Genomic DNA, 20,712 nt, shown 5'->3' on the forward strand with positions numbered 1-20,712 from the left:
AGGAAAATACATAATTTATAATGTTGAAACTTGCAAAATACTTTGATCTTTTTAAGTTTTTTTTAAATGTAAACCGAAACAAATTGTTGCATTTATTTTCAAGGCTTGGGTGGCTTTGCTAACAATGTTTTATGCAGTGTTTCCACAAGTAAACTTAGAATTACTAACTCTTGATTATAGAAAATTTTCCAGAGAGGCTAACAAATGTTTGTTAAACAAAGCTAAGAAACTTTAATATTGTGTTCTTGCTAAGTGATGTTTTTTACTATATAGCTAAATAAGCAATCATCCTTTAAGTTGTGTATACTTCTTTTTTAATTACTTTTCTTTTTCTTCACAGGGAATATTGGAAACTCCTTCTTTATAGATCCCATTTTGGGTATGATTAAAATTGCAAAGGAATTAGATCGTAGTAACCAGGAAGAATACAACCTGATGGTAAAAGCTACAGACAAAGGCGATCCTCCGATGAGTGAAGTGACTTCTGTGCATATATTTGTTACGGTTTCTGACAACGCCTCACCAAAATTCACAGCCAAAGAATATTCTGCAGAAATCAGTGAAAGTGCCAGCATTGGCAGTTTTGTTGGAATGGTTACAGCATACAGTCAGTCTTCTGTAGTTTATGAAATAAAAGATGGTAATATAGGTGATGCCTTTGCTATCAACCCAAACTCGGGTGTCATTGTTTCTCAAAAGATACTTGATTTTGAAACTTTGCCTGTTTATACTCTAACTGTGCAAGGAACAAACATGGCTGGCTTGTCCACTAATGCAACAGTTTTGGTACATCTTCGGGATGAGAATGACAATACACCAATTTTTATGCAGCCTGAATATACAGGACTCATCAGTGAATCAGCTTCAATTAACAGCGTGGTTCTGACGGACAAGAACATCCCATTAGTAATTCGAGCTACAGATGCTGATAAAGAATCTAATGCTTTGCTTGTTTATCAAATTGTTGAACCATCTGTCCGCAAGTATTTTGCCATTGATTCTAGCACTGGTGCCATTCGGACAGTAATGAGTCTGGATTACGAGGAGACAAATATTTTCCACTTTTCCGTGCAAGTACATGATATGGGGATACCACGTTTATATGCAGAATATGCAGCTAATGTTACTATTTATGTCATTGACATCAATGATTGCCCTCCTGTGTTTTCACGAGAGTTGTATGAGACATCCATTTTGGTTCCAACCTACAAAGGCGTGAAAGTCATCAGCGTAAATGCCACTGATGCAGATTCAGGCATTTTTTCACAATTAATTTATTCCATTATTGAAGGCAACATTGGAGAAAAATTTTCAATAAACCCTAAGACTGGAGATATAACAGTACAAAATACAACTCAGTTAAGAAGCAGATATGAATTAACAGTGAGAGCATCTGATGGCAGGTTTGCGAGCACTGCATCTGTAAAAATTAATGTGAGAGAAAGCAAAGCAAGCCAGCTGAAGTTCACCCAGAGTTCTTATTCTGCAACAGTGCAGGAGAATTCCACAGAGGCAAAAACAATAGCTGTTATTACTGCTATAGGGAATCAAATAAATGAGCCTTTGTTTTACCATATTCTAAATCCAGACAGCAGATTTAAAATAAGCCCAACTTCAGGAGTCCTTTCAACAACAGGAATACCATTCGATCGTGAACAGCAAGAATCTTTTGATGTGGTCATAGAAGTGACAGAGGAATATAAACCGTCAGTTGTTGCACACATTGTAGTTAAAGTCACAGTGGAAGATGTAAATGATAATGCTCCATTTTTTATCAATCTTCCATATTACGCTGTTGTTAAAGTAGACTCCGAAGTAGGCCATGTTATTCGACGTGTTACTGCAGTGGATAAAGATACAGGGAGAAATGGAGAGGTGCATTACTATCTCAAGGAACATCATGAACATTTCCAAATTGATCCCACTGGTGAAATCTCACTGAAGAAGAAGTTTGAACCAGACACACTAAATAAGGAGTATTTGGTCACAGTAGTGGCAAAAGATGGAGGAGACCCTGCTTTTTCTGCTGAAGTTGTAGTCCCAATTACAGTTATGAGTAAAGCTATGCCAGTTTTCGAAAAGCCTTTCTACAGTGCAGAGATACCAGAAAACATTCAGCTCCATAGTCCTGTGGTACATGTACAAGCAAACAGCCCAGAAGGACTTAAGGTGTTTTACAGCATCACAGATGGAGATCCTTTCAATCAGTTCACCATCAACTTCAACACTGGAGTTATAAATGTTGTTGCCCCTCTTGACTTTGAGTCTCATCCAGCCTACAAACTGAGTGTTCGAGCAACAGACTCCCTAACTGGTGCGCATGCTGATGTGTTTGTAGACATAATAGTGGAAGACATTAATGATAATCCTCCTGTGTTTACAGAGCAGTCTTACACTGCAACCCTTTCTGAGGCATCTGTCATTGGAACATCTGTTGTACAAGTGAGCGCTACAGATGCCGATTCTGGAACAAACAGGGGGATTTCCTATCACTTGATCGAGGATAATAGTGAAAGTCATGACTACTTCCACATAGATAGCAGCACTGGACTCATTCTTACAGCAAGAACTTTGGACTATGAACAAATTAAGCAACACAAGTTACTAATAAGGGCCATAGATGGTGGAATGCTGCCCTTGAGTAGTGATACTGTTGTAACTGTTGATGTAACTGATCTCAATGATAACCCCCCTCTTTTTAACCAATTGGTTTATGAAGCTAAAATTAGTGAACTGGCTCCCCGAGGGCATTTTGTGACATGTGTGCAAGCCTCAGATGCAGATAGTTCAGATGTTGACAAGCTGGAGTACTCCATTCTGACAGGCAATGACCAAAAGAATTTTGTAATTAATAGTAAAACTGGCATTATCACCATCTCAAACATACGCAGACAGACACTAAAGTCACACTATAATCTTAACGTGTCTGTTTCTGATGGGGTCTTCAGAAGCTCAGCCCAAGTCCATATAACGGTAACCAGTGCCAATATGCACAGTCCTGTTTTCAGCCAGAATGAGTATGAGGTTGAACTAGCTGAAAATGCTCCATTGCATACTTTGGTAACTGAAATTAAAGCAACAGATGAAGATTCTGGTACTTATGGCCACATCACTTACCACATTGTGAATGACTTTGCCAAAGACAGATTTTATACAAATGAGAGAGGGCAGATATTTACCTCGGAAAAGCTTGATCGTGAAACACAAGCAGAAAAAGTAATTGCCATTAGTTTAATGGCCAAAGATTCAGGAGGAAAAGTTGCTTTCTGTACTGTTAATGTAATACTTACAGATGACAATGATAACGCTCCTCAATTCCGAGCAACAGAGTATGAAGTAAATATTGGATCTGATGTTCCACGTGGTACTTCTGTCATTAAAGTCTGGGCATCTGATGCTGATGAGGGTACAAATGCAGACATTACATACGCTATTGAAGCAGAGTCAGAAAATGTTAAAGAGAATTTAGAAATTGATTCATTGTCTGGTATAATTACTACAAAAGAAAGCTTAATTGGTTTAGAAAATGAGTTTCTGACCTTCTTTGTTAGAGCAGTTGATGGTGGATCCCCCCAAAAAGAGTCAGTTGTTCCTGTCTATGCTAGAATACTCCCACCAGAAGTACCTCTTCCAAAATTTTCAGAGCCATTTTATTCTTACACGGTTTCTGAGGACATTCCAATTGGGACTGAGATAGATGTTATCAAAGCAGAGCATAATCAGACTTTAGTATATAACCTGATTAAAGGGAACACTCCTGAAAGCAATAGAGATGATTTTTTTGTGATTGACCGACAGACTGGAGGGCTGAAACTTGAGAAGAATCTTGATCATGAAACAACTAAATGGTACCAGTTCTTAGTTCAAGCACGGTATGCAAATGAAGATTATAATGTTGTTTCCTCAGTAGAGGTAAGCATTCAGGTAAAAGATGCAAATGATAACAAACCAGTTTTGGAGTCCAATCCATATGAAGCATTCATCGTAGAAAACATGCCAGCTGGAACAAGAGTCATCCAGGTTAAAGGAACTGACTTAGATTCAGGACTCAACGGCCAGGTTACTTACAGCCTGGAGCCTTCTCAAGAACTAGACACTATAGAGTCTTTCGCCATAAACATGGAAAGTGGCTGGATTACCACTCTCAAAGAACTCGATCATGAGAAACGAGACAAATACAAAATCACTGTGGTTGCATCTGATCGGGGTGAAAAAATTCAGCTGTCTTCTATGGCTGTGGTTGAAGTTACTGTTACGGATGTGAATGACAATCCTCCACGCTTTACTGCAGAGATATATAAAGGAACAGTCAGTGAAGCTGACCCTCCTGGTGGGGTAATTGCTATCTTGAGTACAACTGATGCCGATACAGAAGAAGCCAACAGACAAGTCTCTTACTACATTACAGGTAAATCTTTTTGAGTAATGTCAGAATAATCATTTCAGTGGTCCTGGAATGATGTGAGATATAACTTAATCTTCCAAATTATTGAAAAGTATTAGAACCCATAGAGCTGCAAAGAATGAATGTCTGTGTCTTAATATGAATATTAAAAACTTCAGGAGAAAAGAAATAAGAGTTTTAGAAAACACATCTTTAGCTTTCTGGTTCACGTTTGCCTTGTTTAAAATGCTTTCCTACATTTGTTGTTTAGTTTTATATAAAATTTCATTTAAAAAATATACTTACACTGAAATTAGTGATGTAGTTAAAGAAAGAATGAAATAAATTTCACAAAATAATAGACTTAATTTCAAGTGGAATATTTTATTGGTCTTGTTATTTAGCATATGTCTTATTATTATGTTATCTATAATGCTACATGAACTTCTACGTTGGGTTTTTTAATATATTCTATTGGCTGCAGTTAAATTTGTTGTATGAGCATCTACGCACTATTTCTACCTGGAAAATGAAGCTATTTCCCTATAAGGTCACAGAGAGCGGCTGCTTATTTGCATTTACATTTTTTTTTTCTCTTTAGGTATAACTTAATATTGATAGAGTAATAGGAGCAATCTCACTCTTGTCTCTAAATGTTTTTTTCTGTATCCACCTTTTCAGGAGGTGATCCCTTGGGACAGTTTGCTATTGAAAATATACAGAATGAATGGAAGGTCTATGTCAAAAAACCTCTGGACAGGGAAGAAAAGGATAATTATCTTCTGAATATTACAGCTACTGATGGGACCTTTGCAACTAAAGCTGTGGTGGAGGTTAAAGTCCTTGATGCTAACGATAATAGCCCTGTTTGCGAAAAGGTAGGCACAATCTTGTATCTTCTATGTCCAGCTGCTTCCATATGTAAAATGTAAACTTTCTCTGAAATTGCTTCTATGGAGACTGACAAATAGGTATTCCTTTTATGCTGGTAACAGAAATTTGGAATATAAACATAGGATGCTGCCAAAGAAAAGTCTTCATGGACAAGTTTCTTAAGTATCCAAAACCAATTCATTGACCTAATTTTAACACTTGACAGGTATTTGAAGAGTATGAGGAGAATTGTAGTACATTTCTGCTGTGTTAATGCATGCTTCTCCAAAAGGAATTGTTTTAAGCTGCAGCCATGATAGTTTATATGCTCTATTTTCTGAAGTAAACGAAGTCTCAAAGACTGCATACCATCATTTAGTTGATGTATTTGTGCATTTCCTGTCATAAAAAGAGTTGAAAAGACTAGAATATTAGCCTGCAGTTGCACTCAACAGCACCAAAAAATCTATAATCTATTAATGTTTTCTTGTTACAAAGCCACCTACTTTACCACATTAATAATCTGCAAAAATGGAGATGGAAAAATAAAGAATGGAAAAAAACACAGAAAGTGGACCCTACAAGATATATAATTGCCTATGAGAAAGCCCTAGCTTTTCATAGTCAGCTTTTTTTTTTGTACATTTGAACTTTTTCTAGCTATCTTGTTGAAGACAGATTTGATGTTACTGGGTAGGAAGGCAAAACCTTTTCTTGTTCTGGGAAGCATCAACTACATAATGAGCATTTGACTTTTTCTTAGTTGATATTTATGTTGGTTACTTCTACGTAAATGATTGCAGTTATATACAGACTGGTAAGTCGGTGGTTTTAGCTTCTTTTCCTTTGTTAATATTGGTCTTACAAGGCCTAGTTCTTGTAACTCGATGCACATCCCTGACATGGATGAGCTGTTAGAGTGCTTAGTGCCTTTAAATTCTGCGTGGTTTTTTCTTAGTTTTTATTTAAACTGGAAGCTTTTATTTCATGCCATTACAAAAAAGGCAAGTGCTAATGTCTTCTAGACTGAGTCAGACCTAAAAAAGTTAATTTACCAAAAGAGGAAAAAATTTATAAGTCCTATTTTGGGAATGCATTTAATTATCAGTTAATTAGTTACAAGGGTTTAGAGTTCTTAGCTATGCAGTGATACTCAAGAATCGCTATGGTTGCAATATTAATTAGCTTTCTGAAAAATCTAATAAAAGTGAGAAAATTAATTAGAAAATCAGAAGTTCTTTTCATTTTCAGGTATTTCACCCTCTGGTTCACTTCCTATCTTATGAAAAATTCAAACATGATATCTCACCTGTCATTCCTTCTTCCTTTACTCTTTCCAAGCTCTATTTACTTCATATGTTTAGTCTTTCAATGTAACTTTAAAATCTTGCAGGCTTTATACACTGATTCTGTTCCTGAGGATGCCCTTCCTGGCAAACTGATAATGCAGGTATCTGCTACAGATGCAGATATTCGTTCCAACGCAGAAATTACCTATACACTGCATGGCACAGGAGCAGAAAAATTCAGACTCACTCCAGACACAGGTAATAATGCTTTATACACTATACAAAATTCCAATCATGACCTCATTTTGTAAAAAAAAAAAAATGTTTTACTGTTACATTAAGACATACATAAATGTCAGTACTTTATTAAGTAAAGTTACCTTCCATTAAGGGTCAGTGTATTCTAGAACGGTTTAACTCAAGAGTTTCTACTACACGAATACTAATTGAATAGAAGTCAGGGGAAAGGCAAGTCTTTTAGTATATGAGGAACTAAAGAGTAAATAGGATAATTGCTCTGAAGCCTGAAACTTCCATGCTGAAGTGGCTGGAGTAGAAGTATGCTATAAATTTTGTACTTTTTATATTCATTGTACTAGTAGCAATAATGGTTTATAAACTGAAAATGTAGTCATTCAGATTCTCTGTTGTCATTGGGTTTGGCATATTAAATGGGATGAGGTTAGATGGAGCAACAAATTAACTTTCCATAGTAAACACCAAAAGTGCCTCCAGTTTTATTGGCAGTGTTATATAAACAAGATTAACTTTTAACTTGCCTGACTGGTTTTCATGGCATTCACATTTTCTGGTTTATAATATAGGTCAAAGCTAATGCCAAAATCCTGCGCTCTGCAGGCTGCAGTAGACAAGTAGTAAGAAGGGAGTAGTAAACAATATAGAAAAATTTAGACGGGATAAATACAAAGATATAGTGGAAATATGGAGAAGCAGATTAGACTACTTCATAGCAAAATAAATGAGAAGGATCTTACTTCATGGAGGGATTTTTTTACTTCAAATGTCACCTGTGTGCTGTGCTAGCATGTCATTACAATAGTGGGGCTAGAATACTCATGAACAGTATTTCAGAATACTTGTTGGAATTGCTTAAAAGGAGGCAATGGTTGCACATTGTGCCTGTCATTACGTTTTCTGTCACGTTGGAAAGAAAGTATGTGTTGGACTTCTAGAGTTTTGTAGCAGCAAGTTATATTTGATACTGCAAATAACTGTTTGTTCAGTGGCTGTTAGAGGAGGAGAGTCAGATCAATAGCTATGGAAGGAACACAACTAAATAGCCCAGGATATGTGGATTTTACTTAGCATTTTGTTAAAGCCAGAGTTCTAATATTTTAATTTTCTTTACACAAAAACACATGGATTTGTGCGTGTACGCATGTTCTCTCTCTTTCTGCACTGTCAGGTAGTCTTATGTTAGTTAAGTCCTGTTTCAGAGGCATTGGAAAAGAAGGCAAAGGATCTTAGTATTTACAGTCTTTTAAAGCTGAAAAGGCAGGCCACTGACATGTTTTGCCCAAAGGGGAGCTCATTAGTGCAGTACAGCTGTTGGCTTAGCCACTGATGAAATTATCATCAAAAAGAAACTTGTTGTTTGGGGTTTTTTTTTTTAGTACAAAGATTTTAGAGGAAAACATGTTAGGGATATTTAACTCTTGCAACTCACATCATCTTACGTATGTTATTCTGTTTATAGGTGAACTGAAAACATTAATGCCACTTGATCGTGAGCAGCAAGCAGTTTATTATCTTCTAGTGAAAGCCACAGATGGAGGAGGAAGATTCTGCCAAGCTAACATTATTCTGACTCTGGAAGATGTGAATGATAATGCCCCAGAGTTTACAGCTGATCCTTACTCCATTACAGTATTTGAAAACACAGAGCCCAAAACCCTTTTGACAAGAGTGCAGGCAACAGATGCAGATACAGGTATGCATTCTTTGACTGATACTTTTGCCATGGTCTCAAAGTTACGGTAATGTTTACTTAGTCTTATCCTGAGAGTTGTTAAGTCTTTCAGTGGAAATGAGAGATGTTCAATACCTCTCTGAATTAGACTCCTGAAGGATATATTTAGGGCTACTAAATCATGTAACACCTGACTTTCATGTGTGAGTAGCTTGGAAAACATCCCTTTTGGGTGTCTGCAAAAAAGAAGAGAAGGAAGAGAGACAAAATACCCTGTGTTTTTAGTGTGATAAGCTACTAATGTTATGATGGGTTAGGTTTTACTCCTGGTAGGGAAGAGAGACAAAACACCCTGTGTTTTTAGTGTGATAAGCTACTGATGTTATGATGGGTTAGGTTTTACTCCTGGTATAAGTAAAAGAAGTGTCAAGACTTACACAAGTGTTACACTGTTTGTGTAAATGTGCGTTCATAGATTTTGAATGTGTGCTTCTCAGGCTAGCCATCAATGATCGCACCATAAAGAGAACACTGGTCAATTGTAGCTTTATGCATATGCTACCCTGTTAAGATTTTTGCTGCCTCTTTATCTTCACTGTTTAGTTACAGGTATTTAAGTGGACATGAACTGAAAATGACATTAGAAAGAGTTTGTTCTTGGGCTTTGCTATAAGGAATACAACAGCATAAGGTCTTTTTAAAGGTGTACAATTTCCATATATCATCAGTTTATTAATCAAATAATATTAATTAATAGTTGCCTCAGTCTAATGAAGCAACCAACCTGCTTTCTATGATAAAGCTAGGTTGCTGAATTGGAAGGTAACAGACAGATGTTCTCACACTTGACTAGACTTTGAGGATCAGGAGGAGCAAAAAGCTTTGCTGAAAAACCTGTGGGTTTGTTGTTTGGTAGTTTTATACAGAAATGTTGCGAGAAATTTTGTTCCTGTTGATTTTGGGACATGGTACTTAAACTTAATGATACTGAGTCTCATTATTTGATGCAGCCTAACTCTCCCACATCCTCCTGTGTTATTTATAAGCCTGCTTAAGCAGATGCTGTGTTTCTAAAGTTATAATTAGATTTATATTACTAATTGTTTCATATTAGCTAGTACTGTTTTTTTAATTAGATTACATCTTTTTGGAAATCATTCTGCCCTTCGCAAGAGTGTTTAACTTTTACTGAAATGTACTTTAACGTGAATGATAATATTTAGCATGCATGTTTTATTTCTGTAGCTATCAGATATGTTGGTGTATTTTAACAGCTGCTTCACACTCTGCAATTGTTTCCAAAATGCAGGGATGAACCGTAAAATCCATTATTCACTAGTGAACTCTGCAGAGGGCCAGTTCTCTATTGATGAATTCTCTGGAATCATTCGTTTGGAGAAGCCTTTGGATCGGGAATTACAAGCTGTGTACACTCTAACTTTGAAGGCTACGGATGAAGGTTTACCTAGAAGACTGTCTTCAACAAGTAGTCTTATAGTTTCTGTTTTGGATATAAATGATAATCCACCTGTATTTGAGCATAGGGAGTATAGTGCAAGTGTATCAGAGGACATTTTGGTTGGAACTGAAGTTCTACAGATCTATGCTGCAAGCAGGGACATCGAAGCCAATGCTGAAATCACATACTCAATAGTCAGTGGGAATGAACATGGAAAATTCAGCATCGATTCAACAACAGGTAACAGATTGCAACTGTAAATACACGTTAGGCTAACCAAGCACAGTGCCATATTCTGTTCGGCAGTAATTCAACCAAGTAGGTTATGTATAAGCTGTGAGCATTATCGTGGCTCTAGAGCCAGCGCTACTCTCTGTTCGCCCATTTTGCCACCATGCTTACTAGAGGAGTGGAGTGGAATGTAGAATAGCAACTTTATTTATTGCTGCTATTTATTGTTATTTCGGTTAGCTGGCAAAAGTAAGGGTTTTCTAGGTGGAATATTCTCCACCCTGGGAGCAGAGCAGGTGGAAAGACATAGTTCTGTAATGATAGAAGTGTAACAGTCTTTTCACAAAAGCTATGTAATCAGAATGAGTGGCCAGACTTGGTAAAAGAAAGATCAGAAATTAAGATTATCAGGAAAACTAATCATGGGTCCACAAAGACAGTAATTCTAGAGGAGTTTGATATGGCGTTAAAGAGAGGTTGGAATATTCTGTTCAATCATATATCCAGCATGACAGTGGAGATTTTAGGCTTGCGTGTTAGTCAGATTTAGTCTCAGGAAGCATTTAGGTTCTGGGGGAAATTTTTCCCCATTAATGACAAATTCTTTGTTAAAAATCAATATTGATTTCAATTCTAATTTTGTTTTCTTATTTTCTAGAGTTAATCTCTGGTGAAGCTCCCCCCCACCCTGCCCCCAATAAGATTTCTACCTGAAAGTTAGTAGTAGTTAATTATACCAGTGTAATTGAAATTATAATTCTTCCAGCTGCTTTTCCAGTGTGCGTGCTGGTACTATGGTATAGCAGTACTTTGCCAGTTAAACTTTTTCACATATTTGAAAAGAAGAGAAAGGTTCTAGGAAAACACTCTTCCGGCAGCAAATCAGCATGTATGTTAGGGACTGCACTATCTTAACTATTTGGTTAAAAACTCACAGTTTAAGTCAGATAATTCTATTAATCAAAATTCATGGTCAGACACTTCTGTTATTACCTCTGCATTCTCCATGTGTGACATTAATGCTGCTTGCAAGGAAAGTCAAGTTATAGGTAATTTCATATTTTTAGTTAATTTTAATTGAAAATCAAGAAAAGGGCATTTTCTAAACACTTTTTTTTATTTTCTTCTTTTTTTTCATTACAAAATGTGAGCCAGGTGAGTCTGTGTTAATGGCAGGAACTTCTCACCTTTTTACTTTTATGTGTAAAGCCTGATCATTTTACTGTGTAGCTCCAGCTTTACAGTAACAAATCAAGCCCTGAAGCAGCCAAGTATTTATCAGAGCAAAATCAAAAGTTGCAACATATAATACTACAGTAATAGAGTTTGTATAATATGGTTTGTTTGTTTTTGTTTGTTTGGGTTTTTTTCTTCCCTAGGAGCCATTTTTATCATTGGGAGCTTGGATTATGAAAGTTCTCATGAGTACTACTTGACAGTGGAAGCCACAGATGGAGGCACACCTTCATTAAGTGATGTTGTAACAGTGAATATTAACGTAACAGATATCAATGACAATACGCCAGTGTTTAGCCAAGACACTTACACTGCAGTAATCAGTGAAGATGCTATGCTTGAACAATCAGTCATTACAGTATGTGTTGTTTTTTTCCTTTGAAATACTCTGTCATGACAATCTTGCTTTCAGTCTTGAAGGAATAAATATTGATTTGAGGATGGATGTAAGTGAATAGATAAGTTTGCCACCAAGTGAATTGAAAACTTATTTTGAAAAAGTTTTGGAACGAGGGACTTGAGATGCTATGGGAAAGTAGATGATATTTTGTGATATATTTGTGTTATCCTCATGAGAATGTGACTTAATTTCCTGAATTTCTTCTGAAAATTAAGTGATGTTGGTATGTTCTATTCAGATGACATTTCCTCTGAGAACTATGAAATGTGTTAGACCAAAACAACTGTGCTCCTCTTCAGGATGAGTTTATCTGCAAGATGATAGTGTGTTTTGAGCTGTCTTAAATGAGACTGTAATGTCCCTTAGGTTATGGCAGATGATGCTGATGGACCTTCAAACAACCGCATTCACTACACAATTATAGATGGCAATCAGGGAAATCCTTTTACAATTGACCCTACGAGGGGTGAAATAAAAGTGACTAAACTTCTAGACAGAGAAAAGGTAAGTTTTTGATGCTTTTTTTTGAGCATTTGGGATTAATTTAGCTATACATAATTGATGACTACCATTTTTTGGATTGTACTTGTAAATCACCATTTCATATGTTCCAAAAGGAATATAGCCATAATAACGTGAAAGCATCGATTTATGCCAATGCTTTTTGGGGGCAGGGAGAAAGAGAAAGGATTAACTATATGAAGACAAGCTTTACTTGGGCTTTGCACTAAAATATTTCTTCCTTAAAACAAAAGCTGCGTTTGTTACTTTTTACTCTTTAGTGAATGTTTGAATTTTTTTCTATTTCTTAGATTTCAGGATATACCTTGACAGTTCAAGCTTCAGATAATGGAAACCCACCTAGACTTAACACAACCACGGTTAATATTGATGTTTCTGATGTAAATGACAATCCTCCGGTATTCTCAAAAGGAAACTATAGCGTTATCATCCAGGTAATATAAATACAGATGGTGAACTTTTAGTAATATTATTTGCATGTTAATTTGTGTCTTGAAAAATTCTGCAAGTTATGATAAACCTAATGCTGCAATTTTATTTTCCTATATTTTTAATTATTTAAGATTGCCAGTGAGACTGCTTACCTGAAAGGGTGTGAAGGGTTGCAAAATTCATATTGTGCAGTCCATTTAGAACCTTATGTTGCAAGTACGATATGTTCTTTTTTAATGTACTTCATGTGTGTACATGTATATATATATTATACATTGCATTTATGTTCATAATGTTCTTAGCATCATACAGGTAGGTTAAAATACATAATAATTTTGCTATTTCTTTGTAATCTTAGAGTTACCGCTTAGAAAAAGATACTTTAGGTACCTATTACTGTGAAGCAAGTGTACTGTGGAGCACTGTGGCACATAGGTTAAGACTTAACCACTTCTGATCCCAGAGGACGCTAATAGGAATTAAAACAGGAGTAGTATTTCATATCTCTACATACCAATCCTTTGACTAATTTTGCACCTTAGGATGGTAGTAGTGGGCCAGACTTTCAAATGGCTGGCATGTACTTGCCTGATTCGGAAAACTCTGCTAAAGCAAAGATAGCAGAAGCAGCGTCTGTACTTCTTGTCTTCCTGAATCCAACAGAGAATAAATGGGAACCTTTTAGGGAATGAAGGAATTGCATTAAGACCTTTGTACTAGTAACGTAAGTGAGCTCAGTCCCTTGGGTCCTTTTGCTGGTGCCTTGCCTTGTACAATAGATAAATGGGGATCGGGCAATGTTATCTGGTGCACTGTGCTATCCCAACATACCATTTCTGTTTGAGACCACGTACATGATTTGTAAAGGTAGCTTTCCGAAAGAGAACAAAGCGATTCATCTCTACCCAACATATCCAGAGTATGCAAGTAAGATGTCTTGGATCCTACCTTTTTTTTTTTTAAGTAACAGATTAGTATGCTTGTGTGCTGTCAAAGGTATTTTGCTTTCCTCAATTACAGTCTTTCTTGAAGTGAATGTTAATTAATGTATCACCTAAAACCACAGACTATATACCCAATGTCTGTAATGATTCCCTTACTCAATTAAAAAGGAAGACCTCCTGTTTTATAGTTCATTTATATCAACTTGTCCCAGTAGGAGTGTAGCGGAGAAAAAGCTGGAGGAGTTGCCCAAGAATGCTGTGTGCATTTCCTCACATATTGGAGATGGACCTACATATATTTTGGACACAGTTGGAAATGTGCTTAGCTATTAGGAAAATCAAATTACTTTAAATGTCCAAATGTAAATATTTGTATTTTAAAATGATAGTCCTTGTCTGTTTTGCTGAAGGGGGGACAGAAAGCTTCAGTTGCAATATCTGATAATCAACTTGACTTACTCTCTCAAGAACAAAGAGTGTGCTTGTTACTAGGAGTTCTTGCAACTGAGAGAGGATAGCATTTTGTTATTGTTGTACTTCACAATAACATTTCTACTTTTTTTTGCATTTAAAATATGTATGTGTATAAAAAAATCTGGTCAATACAGTATAGCATGAATACTGTGGGAGAGGTGTCACAAGTGTTAAATAAGGTTGTGTGTGTATCAGATACATAATAAACCAAAGTGTGTGTGAAAAGTAAGTGTCTGTGAAACCTCAGGCATCCACATGGTGCCAACTTGAAGTGATTTTATGATGCAAATTTTAAAACCTGGATTTCATATTTATACCAGAGTGTAGGAGCCACAACTGTAGTCAGAACACTTAATTAGGGACACAACGGGTCAGATAGAGGAGTGTGTTTTTTCTAGTCCTCCCAGCAAAGGCATTGGATTGTTCTTAACAGGTGTTTTAGCTAAATTTGTAAACTTTGACTTGATAATTAATCTACAGTAATCTTAGTTCAGACCAAAAGTGGAAAATGTAAAGTTTCAAGTCTGAGCTACATTTAAAAATACAAGACAGTTTAAAAAAAACAAAGTTAAAAAATGTATTGCCTTTCTACTTTTACTGTTTTCATCATTATTCTCAGGGGGTAGTACTTTTACTTAAACAATACTGTTACTCTGATTTCTCTTATACTGATTAACTGGTTTGACAGTAATTTTTTTTTTTTTATGTTGTGAAAAAGAAAACATCAGGCAATATCCTCAATTATAACAAAACCAATGAAATTGTATTATGCATTTCTAGGAAAATAAGCCTATTGGATTTAGTGTGCTACAGCTAGTGGTGACAGACAAGGATTCCTCTCACAATGGCCCTCCTTTTCTTTTCACCATCCTGAGTGGAAATGAAGAGAACACTTTTCAGGTTAACCATCAGGGAGTACTGACAACAACTGCTGCACTGAATCGCAAAGTGAGGGATCACTATTTACTTCATGTTAAGGTAGGATGCGCTACCTTCAGCTGTTTTCCATTATTAGTATAAGTATTTAGTTAACTTTTCCTGCTCATGCCCAATTCACCACTTTTTCCTGCCTACTCCTTGTCTTTCTGTTACAAGATCCTGACATGCCAAGTAGTCATCTGAGACATGCCTCTTGAGGTAACATCTTCAGAGACAGAGTCTGTTGGTTGAAATGGAAATCTACACAGGTAGAACAGGAAGCTTAATTAAACTCACAGTAAGGGTGAGGTGTAAGTGAAATATTAACTGGCTGGAGTCTTGATAAGCCCTTTGCCCTTCATGTCAGCCACTGGAAAAGCCAGCAGGGGACAGGTCCCTTGAGCCACCTACTATTGGCTGCAGACTTCCTCTTGCTGCTATGGCTTTGACCCTTGAAGCTATGGGCTGGACTACACTGATATGATGGAAACATGGATATTGAAAGTTGCACATCATGGCAGTACTGAGATTTTTTTTCTTTAATGCCACATTCTTTTTCCAATGGCGATTTAAAGCATCTTTTTTTTTTAAGTGTGGAAAACCAGGTCAGTGGAACTTTGTTGTAACACTGAACCTTGCAGTGCGGTACTTGGAGATCTCAATCTTGCAGTAGAAGACAAGGCGTAAAACTAAAAAATGACCCTGGAATGCTATAATATATGCCTACTTTTGCCATTGTTGTGGAAAAAGACCAGACCATGTCCAAAAATCCATTAACATAGCTAAGTTGTCCAAACTACTTTTTTGTAACCTAATGTAGGAAAAATTCAAACAAATTTTTTTCATTTTATCCAGTCTTTTTTAATTCAGTTATAAATTAAGCAGCTGTGAACAGGGGACTTAAAATTGGTAGGCTAAAAATAGCTGGCTTTAATTCCTAAACTTCATTTCCAGATTCATATTTTAAGAAAAATTCTTACTTTTATTTTTACATGAAGAATTTCTTTCAATCTCCAAATTACACTCTCAGGTAATAATTGCGGACAACTTCTGAGTAAACATGCACTTGCAGAGTTTTAGAGCAGTACTGTGTGCGTCCGTGTACACTGAATTCTGTCCACATCGGGATAATAATCATGATGTATTTACACAAATTCTATCTCTTTTCTTTGGGGAAGGAAAAAAAAGTTCACATAGGTACTGTCATTTGCTGGTTGAGTCACTAAAATACATTATCAGAAGCCATCAGTATAAGAACTAGCATAGATAAAGGTTCCACTTCAGTGTAGTTTACTTTAGGGTTTAAGAATTGAGATTAAAAAGGAGGCAGGGAGGTATATCATTCCTCTGTTAGCCATTTTTTTTCTCAATAGTGATCTGCCAATTAATTGTGGGACAGATTAGCCTTCAAGGTACCTAAGTGATGGCTCTGGCCTTCCTCAGGTGCATGAGTCCAAAACAGCAGTTGAGCTGGGCTTTGTCACACTTGCTTAATAGTCTTTCCAAGTTCTATACCAATTCCCCAAAGTCATCTTTTTGTTTAGGGAAGAAGAAGCAGCAGTGTTTTTCCTGTATGTGCAATCAGTGTAATACAAGATTCTTATGTTATATTTTGTATTTTCTCTAAGGAGTAACTAATTTCTACTTATTTTGCTTCTAAAATATATTCCTATGAATGCATGCACAGGCAGTTATGCCTGTTCTGCATAGACTGTTAGTGTCTTTGTCACATTTCATGATTTAGCTGTACCTTTAGCCCTTCCTAATGTGCCTGACTTCTCTTAAGCATGAGGTGCCTATCTAACACCTTCCTCTGGGTGGAATAGCGCAATTCTTTCATTTCCAAGCCACTTCCCAGGCTGTAGGATGCTTGTAAACAGCCTGTCAGTACTTCAGCTATCTTCTATTTAGCACAGCACTTGAAAAGTGCCTTTTTTTCTAGGGAATGAATAAGGGCTATTTTAATGGCATCCAATAGCTAAACAAGTGTCTTAAAACAAATGTACTCATTTAGAACAAAGGCTTCTCAGAGATTGTAAATCATTAAAGCAGGCTATACTAATATGCATTTTTTGTGAGCTGTAGTACCCAATCTCAATATTTTGGACCTGTCTAATCCCTTGATTTACAAGTTCCTTGCCTGGATTCTGGAAATATGTCACTGTCTTTTAATTGCCATTTGTCATCTTATACTATGATAGCTTTTTTTTTTAAATAGATACAGTGCTATTATGTATCTATATAGCATATGCTAATATGCTATTATCTTCTCCTTAGTGAGTCACTATACATGAGTATGAAGGCATCTAAGACTAAAACTTAAAACTAGCATTTCCATATCACAAGACTTCAGTTCCAATGATACATACAAAAATAGATACATGACTTTTCATTTAAAAGAAAGATTTTTCAAAGGCTGTAGGAAGGCAATCTTCTCAGGTTTACACTGTCTTTAATTTCTGCACTTTAATCTTGCAGCTCACAAGTTAATGGCTGTGTACAATCTCTTGATGCTTTTTTAAAATTTTTAACTGACCTTCACTGGTGTGCTTTTCAGGATTGACAGCTTTCACTTTAGTTGCTCTCTGGATGGATTGCTGAGGCAGAGGTCTTATGTTACGGGCATACTTTAATTGGAAAAAGAACAAACAAAAACAACAACAACAAAAAACTTAACATGAGCTTTTCTTTTACTTCTGTGGTTTTAATAGAAATAAGGATTTTTTTTCCCCAACATCCACCTACGTCTGCATGCCACTCACATTTGCTTTCCCTCTCTCCAAAGGAAATAGATTATCCATTAACAAATGTCTCACAGCATTAGTGTGTGAAATCTTCAGCTATGAGTCATACAGTCCTTCGTGCCACACTCTGAAGTCTATAATTTAAAACCACAGCAGATTTTTAAATATCTGCACTACTGAAAAATCATTTCTCCTGGGGCTCTTCTTTCCTACTTGCTGTCCATTTGTTAGAATTTTGCCTGCTTGTTTGTTTTAATCCCTTTCTTGTTTCCCTTTGGCGTTTCTCCTGTAGCTAAACTGCCTGCCTTGTCTTGTTTCCAGGCAGAAATCTAGGCAAAACAAAACTTCGCCAACTTAAGCTCTCTCTCGCGTGCTCTCTCGAGCTCTCTCTCGTTATTTATGTTTGGGTAACTACAGGGCAAGTTTCTATCCATGCCTGTCTTTTGGAGTTAACAGATGAAGACATGTAGTTCTATGAGACATGCATTACATTTTAAAAATGTTACAATTATGTTCACATCTACAGATAATCTTGTGCCTGGAATTTTTCCTCTTTTGCTTAAATTTCTATGAAAAAACAAAAGCAGCTTCTCTGCATAGATCTTCAAAGTGTACCAACTACCTGTAGTCATTATAAAACTACTGTAAACTCTTTTGAACAATGCAGGTATATCTTTTACCTTCTGAGTGCTGTCTATCCATCCCTTCTGTCCCTTCACACCTCTCCAATTCTTCTTTGCCCATTCCTTTAGTCTCACTTTTCAGTAACTGGGAGAGAGCTCTGTGAAAAAAGTAGATGGGAAACAAGAACTGAGAAATAAAAAGTAAACCCAAGGGAATGCTCTTTTCTCACTTTTCTACTTTTTTTTTGTCCCCTCTTCATACAATGACAACGTATGCCTTTCTCAAAAGGGGAGGAGGACAAGGGACATGATGTTTAAAAAAGCTTTAAAATTTAATTAGGCAGATTCTGTTAAAGATAATTACTTTAATTGTCTGAAGCAAATAGCACTACGGGTGCATTTTTTTCCTCTCCATGATCACAAATCATAAAAGACAACATAATTAATTGTAACTTGTGACATGTATTCTTTTCCTTTTGAAGTACTGTTTGGCATACTGCATTTATAGATTGTCAAGACCAGCTCCTAATAACTGTGGTGAAGCATGTTGTTAATTCCTAGTGCAAGACTCATTTCAAGTTCGTCATGTGTTTCCATGTTTGAAATAAAAAAGCTTCAAAGCACCATCTGCTGTCTGAAATCAGCTACTGTGCATTTCCTCTGTGTTTGCTAGAAGTGTTAGTAGCTTCCTGGCATTTCCAGGTATTAAGAGCACTGTAGCCTTTTACTCTTGGAAGAAGTGAAAACCTGCTTGTGTGTGCCTGCTTGTATAAGCTTTTTAAATTTTCAATAATAACTTTTATGTCAGGAGGTGTGCTATGAAATTTTCATAAAGCGTTTTCCTGTAGCGACTTTTTTTTTGGTAGAAAAATACAAGTCTACAGTATACAGTACAAATATCTGCAGTAGAATTTGAGATAAAGCAAAAATCTAACTCTATCCTCATCTTCCTTTAGGTGGCAGATAATGGAAAACCACCGTTGTCATCTTTGACTTACATTGATATTAGAGTTATTGAGGAAAGCATTTATTCTCCAGCAATTCTGCCTCTAGAAATCTTTATCACAGCCTTCGGGGAAGAATATTCAGGTGGTGTCATTGGAAAAATTCATGCAACCGATCAAGATGTTTACGATACTTTGACATACAGTCTGGACCCCAAAATGGAATCCTTGTTCTCAGTTTCCAGTACCGGTGGCAAAATAATAGCACATAAAAGGTTAGACGTAGGACAGTACCTCCTAAATGTCACTGTTACAGATGGAAAATTTACAACTGCAGCTGATATTACTGTACACATCAGACAAATCACACAAGATTTACTAAATCACAGCATTGCAATACGCTTTGCAAACCTTGCCCCTGAAGAATTCATTGGTGATTACTGGCGCAATTTTCAAAGAGCTTTAAGAAACATCTTGGGTGTGAGGAGAAATGACATCCAGATTGTTAGTTTGCAGCCTTCTGATCCTCCTTCAAATCTTGACGTCCTCCTGAATATTGAAAAGTCTGGTAACTCTCAGCACCCAATGAGAATTTTGCTCCACAAGATAAACTCTTCTGTGCCTGACCTAGAGGAAATTTTAGGTGTCCGGATAATTGATGTTTTCCATAAGCTTTGTGCAGGCCTAGACTGTCCTTTGAAATTTTGTGAAGAAAAAGTAACAGTGGATGAGAACATCATGTCAACCCACAGCACAGCCAGGTTGAGTTTTGTCACTCCCCGTCATCACAGAACAGCAGTTTGTCTTTGTAAAGGTAAGAAGAGCAATAAGGAAAACAATATCCTTGAAAAGATTGTTCTGGTTTTGAACAGTCATAATCTACAGGGGAAAATTTATATTACAGGACAAGATTAAGAATGCCCTGTAACCCTCACTGCAACATTTGCTTAATTGTGTTCAGAGTAGGAGTAATTCTTTCGTGTCTTGTTACCTCATTTTAAGAGTTTACATGATATAAGCTTATGGGAAGGGATTTTTTTTTTTGTATAGTTACACCTTCATTTTCCATTTTATGAAACAAGGTCCTTTTTTTGTTGCCTGTTGTAAATTGCCTGCCATTTTCAGTCTTGTATGCATGAAGGTTAGTTCTTGCAAAGCACCTGAGTACTTCCTGGTTTCTGTTTAGAGGAACAGCCCACACAATTTCCAGACTTGGCTGGGAATGGCAGGGTGAACTGGGAAATAAATATTCATTAAGATACATATAAGTATACAGATTTATAACAGAAGATTAATTTGTCTTTAGCTC

At 36.4% G+C, this 20,712-nt stretch overlaps 1 protein-coding gene across 1 annotated transcript in view; it reads left to right on the forward strand.

Moving 5' to 3' along the window:
* Positions 1-20,712, forward strand: part of FAT1 (FAT atypical cadherin 1) — a 76,563-nt gene that overhangs the window by 45,483 nt on the left and 10,368 nt on the right. The window contains exons 9-18 of the mRNA XM_010291208.1: positions 341-4,408; positions 5,066-5,262; positions 6,651-6,804; positions 8,264-8,497; positions 9,786-10,175; positions 11,546-11,760; positions 12,169-12,306; positions 12,615-12,758; positions 14,955-15,152; positions 19,416-20,217. Coding sequence (XP_010289510.1) covers positions 341-4,408; positions 5,066-5,262; positions 6,651-6,804; positions 8,264-8,497; positions 9,786-10,175; positions 11,546-11,760; positions 12,169-12,306; positions 12,615-12,758; positions 14,955-15,152; positions 19,416-20,217 — 6,540 coding nt within the window. The remainder of the gene's footprint in view (positions 1-340; positions 4,409-5,065; positions 5,263-6,650; positions 6,805-8,263; positions 8,498-9,785; positions 10,176-11,545; positions 11,761-12,168; positions 12,307-12,614; positions 12,759-14,954; positions 15,153-19,415; positions 20,218-20,712) is intronic.

Source organism: Phaethon lepturus, unplaced genomic scaffold (assembly GCF_000687285.1).
Source record: "Phaethon lepturus isolate BGI_N335 unplaced genomic scaffold, ASM68728v1 scaffold7187, whole genome shotgun sequence".
Lineage (NCBI taxonomy): Eukaryota > Metazoa > Chordata > Aves > Phaethontiformes > Phaethontidae > Phaethon > Phaethon lepturus.